The 8,194-nt window shown below is 34.8% G+C and overlaps 1 protein-coding gene across 1 annotated transcript; it reads right to left on the bottom strand.

The window, feature by feature from the left end:
* Window positions 1–209: 209 nt before the first annotated feature.
* On the bottom strand, window positions 210–7,904 carry LOC136340257 (protein yellow-like). The gene is made up of 3 exons (XM_066284181.1): window positions 7,198–7,904; window positions 1,092–1,548; window positions 210–1,040 (listed from the first exon to the last, which is right to left on the bottom strand). The coding sequence occupies exons 1-3, from the start codon at window positions 7,814–7,816 to the stop codon at window positions 557–559; spliced, it is 1,560 nt and encodes a 519-aa protein (XP_066140278.1). The 5' UTR covers window positions 7,817–7,904; the 3' UTR covers window positions 210–556.
* Window positions 7,905–8,194: the final 290 nt, after the last annotated feature.

Genomic DNA, 8,194 nt, shown 5'->3' with positions numbered 1-8,194 from the left:
AGAAGGGAACAACATATGCAGTACACGGTAAGTCGAGATTTTTAACAAATCTGAATAACACATATCTACATAGATCATACTGGATAGTCTATTTCTTATACTTAATGCATTTTTTGGGATTGTTGTCAAGAATACCTTATTCAACCATTAGTCAAGGTCATTAAATTTAAGGATAATTCAACAAACTGGACGTAAATAACGTCATCACAAATAATTAATTTGTTATATATTTTTCTTCATTAACATTAAATTCAATTAACAGTATAGTTTAGTAATAGTAGCGTTATATCCTTATTTTCAAATGGAATTACAGTTGCCTGTCAAACACAAAGCATTTATAACAATGACTAGAATTCTAAAAAAATATATATATATATATTATTTTTGGTAAAAATTTAACCTTAGCATTGCATGCAGAGCACCTTCCTAGGTTATAGACGGCTGTCCCTCCAACGAGAACCCGGAAATTCTACTTCTAGCCTACCTGATTATTCCTATTGCACTGCCTCTGGCACTATCCATAACACAACTTATCACATTTATACAACAAACAAAGTCAAACAATAAACAATAACCCTACTATGAGGAACGAAAACACTGCAACCTCCTGTCTTTTTGAAGCAGTAGAAGCAGAACCTTTGGTAGTGCTCTCTGAACTGCTCCTCAAAGATGACGGAGTCTCAGATTTTGGGGTAGATGTGCTCAGAGGTGTCGGAGACGAAGAAGGTTCAGGAGTAGGTTCCGGTTCTGAGGCAGGCTGCGGTGCCAAGTAGGGGTCTTGATCGGTGCCCGGTTTCAAAGCTGGAGCTGCTGCCTTTTCTGTAGTGGTGGTAGTGAACTGTTGTTCTGTGGTTGTGGAGATATTGTAATTGTAAATTTCGTCATATAAGTAACCCATGCCACCGACGTTGGAGGAAATAAGTCGGAAATTTACTTCGTTAGTTTTGAGTTTTCCGTAGATGAATCTGTTGAGGCGGTTGACGAGGATCGTTAGGTTCCCTTTGTCGTCAAGAGAGAACGAATTGACCCATTCCAAATACCTGCGGGGAAGTCATTAATTTGTCTTCAAATCGAATTAAATTCAAACCTACCTGTCGTCTTTGGCGATAATCCTTTGTCCGAACTGAAAGGGGGTGTTAGAATCCCATCTAGCCACACTATTAATGGAAAGCAGGCTGTAATACAGCACGCCTTGGTTGTCCATGACCATTCCCACGCTCTGCGAGCTCTTCTGTCCATAGTTCTTGACTGTTCCTTGATATTCTACTTCGTTACGGGCAAACTCTTGGTTCCTCAAAACGGCACTGCTGATGCTGTACAAATGAAAAGAAGACAGGGGCGCATAGAAAACTTCCCTATCGTCATTAACGATGATTCTCTCATTGTTTTTTTTGACTCTCGGTCCTAGTGCTAAACTAACGATGTTGAGGGAGGCACTAATTGTGACATCATTTACGTGAAAAGCCACCGCGTTTGGATCAGCGTGCATTGATTTACTGTGGCGGATTTTCCAGGCCTGGTGATCTTTGATTGAAAAAACGATAATCCCTGAAAAGAAAACGTTTTTTATGTCCTTTTAACGATAATAAATCAGCAATTTCGTTTAGTCTCAATTTGAAATGTCTTTTGTAACAAAATTGTGCATTGCCCTATATTCCTGAAATGCCGCCTATGTATGAGAGTATGATCATTCAAGTGAATCTTGCGTGAAGGTCGCCATAAACAATAAACGGTCACGCTAATTTCAACTGATTTTTTCAATTTTTTGTTTCGATACCGTTATATGAACATTTTTAAGATAAATATCAGATTTTCCTTGTGTCAGGGAAATTCAAGGAATATTCAAGGATCCATTTTCGTGAACAATAATTTAACAAGTTCAAATGAGAAAGTTGTTATAACTACAATTATGAAAACTAAACTCGTTAATTGAATCGAGTTTGACCATAGTTGTACTGAGCAAAGGTCAACGGGCACCTTGAAACAAATATGCGAATTCAAAGCTGCGAGACCGAAAGGTTAAGAAGTTACTAGAGGATTTATTCGTTTGAGGAAACAAATATAACGATAAGCAGTTAAACTCCAAAAAAAGATGTTGAGAGAAGGATATACATAAATTTTTACATTCACACATAGTCCCTATGTAGCTATGGAAGTTTGTCGTTTGACCTCCCAGTATACTTTTTCGAGTTGATCTCTTGAAGATGGTTGCTTGAGGCTATACCTGTTAAAGCTTATCACCAACCCATATCTGATTTAAAAAATTATTTATTTTTTACTATTTTAGTTTTAATTTCAAGAGCGTTTTCGTGCGACATGAGTTACGAGGGGAATGAAATAATTGGTTTCCGAAGTGATTTCGTACAGCTTAGAGAAAGGAGAAAACCTATTGAGATTTCGGGCAACTCTTACTCTTCGCAAGTTACTTAATGCTGGATTTTTCACTTTCGCTGACCGTTTGTAGGCATTTAACGCTGTATCCTCTGAATGCAAAGGGCTAAAAATTAAAAAAAGACATCCCAATTATGCTCCACATATACCTGTGTAATCCTACTAAAAACGAAAGTGAACAGGTAAAATTTTGAACTTCACTTTCAAAAGTTTGATTTTGCCCTCAGTTTTGGAATTCCTTATAACCAATTTCCGTAAAGGCGCATATAAAATCTCCGAGTTCTTTCTAGGCGTGTTAGAATTACATTTTTTGGAATAATTGATGAGGGACCGTAATAATAATTTAAAAAAATGCATTTTCTACAAATTCCAATCGACAACATATCGAGGTTCTACGCATTTGCGAATCACGCATCTATGCCACTTTCAGCGAAATCACTTTGAAATTCACTTAGTCTGAGTTAGTTTTGTTCACATTACAGTTTCAAAGTGTAAAATAGAGCTACTTAAATGAAAAAGGTTTTTTAAGCCTTTGTGAAGATTCGATAAAAGGAAATGACCTCTAACATAATTTGCATAACATACATAAAGTAGAAAGCATTTTCAACTTGGTTTGAAAATTATTTCCATTTTCCGAATTTTTTTTTTTCTAATTTTTGAGAAAACAACAAAAGTTAGAGTAGTTTTAAAAACGAATAGGAGTTTTTTATCTCTTTCTAAATTTCTCTAAAACTTTACCTATTTAACCGTTTTTGTATTTATTACAGTTTTCATGATTCCTAAACATGCATCGCCTATTTACCCTCTACTATAGTAATCTAATTTGCGTGGTCTTGCCAAGACTGTTTGACTAAATAATTATGATAATTTGATAATTCGTTGCCAATAATTGTTTCTGTAATGCATAATTTTACACATATGTGTATATCATTTAAGTCGTAGGACACTGTATAAATATGCACTGTCTTAAATCCGATCAAAGTTTTTCTCATTTTTCTACTGACTGGTTAAATCTATAAATTTTGAGCTTTTGACACCTATATACTGTTAGGTTCAGATAAATCCATCTCAAATCAATGGCAAATTTGTCATTGTTAATCGAGACCACATGTCGTATCAATAACCTAACGGGACGGATTTATCTGACTTCAACCGTATTAATACTTATTAGAAATTGAAGTGGGTAATTTAGCTAACTAATTATCCTGCTTGGAAATTACCATCAGTATAATTTGTTTATTACTTACAGCAACATTTTTAAAAGCATTTTTCTCATGTTATACAACGTTAGGTTTAATTGGGCATGTTAAAAGTGCGTATGAAAATTTATATTGTTTTCGTGCGTGTAGGTAAAAATATTATTGAATCTATTTATCGCTAATTTGTGTTTATTCTGTACATTCACGGTTTTAAAAAACACCGTTTATCCGCAGCTGTGTGGAAATACACTATATAATTTTACATCTGTTTGTCAACAGGTGATAAAGCCCATTGATCCGTACAATGCAATAAATACTATTAAGCATGATGGGAGGCGTATTTCACCATGCTTTACTAGTGATAGAAACGAACTACCTCAATTCCCTACGGAGATGCGTCTTCTTTTGAAACGCGTCTAATGAAATTTCTAGATGCATAACGGCCGGCATAGTATTTAGTAGGGCTTAGTCATATATCTAAATCAGTCAAAGCTTCGTTTTAAATCGTTACAAAATAGTCAGTTATAGACACAAGGGTAATAAAGTGATACGAAATTACAAATATAACCATATAAAACATTTAATTAAGCACTCAAAGCAACAAACACTAAAAACTGAGCTAAAATATCTTATTCTGACAAGAAACTGCTGAAATTCTCGTTAAAATTGCTGCTTAAAATAGTCTTCCTACGTAAATTTTGTTGTTAATTATTTAGTGGTTTAAAGCTTAATTGACTGTAAATCAGTGAGGCTCTAAAAATAAACCAGGAGACAAGAAAGCCCTTAATAAAGAAAAGTTTGTTTAATTGTGGCCTGTTTATGCGTTGAGGTTTGACGTTAATAGGTAGCGAGCAGTGGCTTCCGCCAACGGAATTATTTTAATGGGATTTTGAGCTAATTTGCGGAAAATATACGCTATGGACAAAGTATAGTATTGGACTCGCATGTAATGACTATTAAATATCATCCCCTCAGGCCAGTTGCGCCACTCGCTGCGCTCATCATGCAAATTTCTCGGTAAGGTACGATATCCTTCGTTATAAGCCCGTCCAATAGTGTTTTAATGTTATAATTTGAGGATATAAACATATTAATAATAAAAAATATGCGTTTAACGGCTGCATGCTACTTTACAGCGTGTGGTTCAAACGGATTATCACAACAAAAACGCGGTCCGTCAGAGCCAAATGGCGATTTTTTACTTGAAAAAAATTAGTTTTTCATACATAATCATTGAAGAAAATAACAGTTTTATGTCCCTTACAATTGGACACAATCTCTCGCATGTGCATAATTAACATTTTAAAATCTGAATTTAATTAGTTCAGGTCGTAATGGAAATTGCAAGTTCTAATTGCTGTGCTACATCGAGGAAGTCCCAGACAGTGACCCCGAAACTGTTTACGTTTAGGTTTGTCAATGAAATGGCACAAGTTTACATGAAAATGACTATAAAAACCGAGGTTACCTAACAGCATCAGATGGAGCTGCTCCGTTTACGTTACTAATGTTTTTTAGCAAATTTAGAAAGAAAAATGATATTACACGTCAATTAAGACATGTGTGGTTTCACTGGTAAAAGTGAAATGTAATTTACCATCATGTTTTTCTTGTTGTTGCTTCAAGTCACAAAGTCTCGAAACATTTGACTTAATATAAGAAGTGGCAACCTTGCTTATTTTCAATAGAAAACATATGTAAATTTGTCCAACACAAATAATTTAGTGTTACTTGCGTGACCATGAAAAAACTTGTTACCACATCTATTTCAGCGGTGTAGATCTTTGTAGAAGATGAAAAATAAAATTGTCATTATGTATGTTGATACCTACTCGGTTTTGCACGAACAATAATTGTGGAGGTATACATAAACGAAGCTCATCCTTACTAAGAAACCATAACCGTGATTAATATATCATTTATAAAAAAATATATATGACGCGTATTCGTTATGGATTTCATAGTAGGTATAACATTCCATTGTTCAAAATATAATTTCATTTGATGGTAGTTACTGCCTAAAATTTTTCCTGAAAACTAGTTCACGAACGTAACAGTAACGGTCGTGATTCCATAGAAGTGGGTACCAGCCATTTATATTATTCTAGATTAAGTGTTCTCATATTAATTAGTAAAGTACCGCTACGGTTGATATGAGTTAAGTGTGCGTAATGGGCGTATTGTTGCTTCTGAATTTTAAGAAGTGGTCTTTTATACTGCCATCGATTAACATGGACGAAGAAGATGAGCTTCAATTACATCGAGGGGCTTTCTGTAATAGTTAATTTTAGTTTCTCCAAAGTACTTCTTGGAAATGTATTTAACATGAATTGTAATCGCTATAATAACTCTACTTAAGCAAAAAGTGGGAATATTTTAAGAATCTTTAAACTAACATGTATGATGCAAACAGACGCCAGTGCCCACTTTCTAACACAAAAGTATACAGGGTGTTCCTAAGTTAGTGTCCAACAATTTCAAGACATACTATAGTATAGATACGTCAAAAAAATGGTGGAGAAAGTTCATGTTATAATCGTAGGTCACAAAAATGCACGTGTGTATTAAGATGCGGAGTGTAAAAATTCTTGGTGATATAATTTTTGAAAAATTTAGCTCATAAATTTTTCTGAGATCACACTTTCTTTTGCCGCCCCAAACTTTCTTCCGACACGCCACTGGTCAATTAATTTCATTAAATTTCCATTCTTTGTTGAAAAAGAAAAAAAGGCTCTTGCAGTATATTCGTATATGTAAAGCATTTTAGAAAACGCCAGGCAAATTGTTTTAAACATTTACTAAAAATTAATAATTCGAATAAAGTATTTAATTTTTAATTTCACGTTTTTTGAAATAATCTTTGGATATTTCATTTTAAACTGTTCAATCTTGAATCGAAAACGATTTAAAGTTTTCAAATTGCGAGGTTTCATCCAAGTCTAAAAGTTCCGAGCCGAGTTCGAGATAAAAGATGTAGTTCTGTACTTGGCTAAAATAAAATTCTGAATAAAAATTACATTTCCAGGTTGAATTCAAAAACTAAAATTTTGGGGTTTCAATTGCATTCAAATCAGATCAAATTTCAATGCAAAATTAAGAAATCCTGAACAATAATGATGATAATTTTGATTTTATGATATCAATCGGGAGTTAAAACAATGAAACCATTTCAAATTTTGGATAGGAAATTAAATTTTGCGGGTTTAATTCTCGTCCAAAAAGTCCATTAAATGATATTTTTATAGGTTTTCGCAGTTATTCGGTTGTGAAAACCTATAGGGAATTGTGTTTTTGTCTATTTACTGACTTGAACTAAATATCTCAAAAAATTATAGACGCTATGAAGCGAAAAACTAATAAAATGTTAACAATATTTCTCTTATTAATGTAGTGTTTCATGAACTATGTTTGCATGGGCTGTTTGCCGTATTTCTAAACGTAGAATATACTGTTCTTTAATTTATTGCACATTAATTTCAGAACACCGCGTATATATATCGGACGGGTCAATCTTGAAATCCGTCATGCCATCGCAATAATTCAATTTTTAAGGGATAACTGACCTTAACGGCATCAACAAACACTGCACTCTTCCATTTTTACTTACCAGGATCTCTTCCACTGTTATCACTGATATAAGCATATCCCTGCTCTGTGTTATCCAGAACAATATCGTACAAGAAACTTCCATTAAAACTTGCGACGTGGTCCGGGAATGTATAGCTCAAAACCTCCTCCATCTTCCTAATATCATATACCAGTAACTTGGGCTGACACTTTGTCACTGGCGAACTGCCTAAAGTGTCCGTTCTTCCTCCGTCAATTATCCAGATGTGTCCCTTCATAGGGTCGATTTCCACATTCTGTACATTCTGTACCGCGTCACAGTTGTTGAGTTCATTTTTTTCCCAGGAAGGAAATGGTATTAGCAATGGGGCAGTGTCGTTGGTAGAACCTGAAGGAATACGTGTTAGAGTAGCAGGCACCCCTGACTTCATCCTTGGCAGTGTAAGGTAATAGAATCCCTCAAAGTACTTCAGGCCGGCAATTATGTTGTTCTCAGGGATATAAAGTTGCTCCTGCACTGCTTTTTGGTAGATTTCTGCATTTCGCCATGTAAAATTCACGTAGTTCCATTCCCGAATAACCCTAAATTTAGCCGATGATAAATCACTGATGGCGAAAAGACAGAAAACCGCGACCCCGAAGAACTGCGGCGTTAACATGTTGAGGAAGCTGGTATTAACGACGGACGATGAAAGTACAGATAGTCCCAAAGTGCGACTGACCAAGACACCGCTGTTTGTAGTTGGTTTTATAGTAAACGAGTTCGATGGTTGATGGATGGTGGAAAATTATTTCAGTGATGCTAATTGATTAGTTGATTAGCTTGGCTGGAAGTTTCGAGCTTGGATCTTATTGGGAGGGAAATTAATGAAGATGATAGGTAGTTAGTACCATGTGGTGGTCATGCCAGCAATTATTAGTAAGCCTTATGACAGCTATTTGGAAATTTTCAAAAAATATTTCAAACTCAATCTTCTTGGAAATTTAGCGTGATTTTTGGATATAAAGTATATATGTCATCATCGTTTTGTTTTCAA

This window comes from Euwallacea fornicatus, chromosome 7 (assembly GCF_040115645.1).
Source record: "Euwallacea fornicatus isolate EFF26 chromosome 7, ASM4011564v1, whole genome shotgun sequence".
Taxonomy (NCBI): Eukaryota; Metazoa; Arthropoda; class Insecta; order Coleoptera; family Curculionidae; genus Euwallacea; species Euwallacea fornicatus.
The sequence above is the reverse complement of the archived record's forward strand: the minus strand, read 5'-3'. Positions and strand labels throughout refer to the sequence as shown.

Excerpts from the sequence above, each read along its gene's own strand:
- LOC136340257 (XM_066284181.1), bottom strand. The coding sequence starts at position 7,816 with ATGTTAACGCCGCAGTTCTTCGGGGTCGCGGTTTTCTGTCTTTTCGCC. Across the intron at positions 1,549-7,197 it reads TAACAGTGGAAGAGATCCTG|GGATTATCGTTTTTTCAATC; the intron begins GTAAGTAAAAAT and ends TTTTCTTTTCAG. Across the intron at positions 1,041-1,091 it reads ATTATCGCCAAAGACGACAG|GTATTTGGAATGGGTCAATT; the intron begins GTAGGTTTGAAT and ends ACTTCCCCGCAG.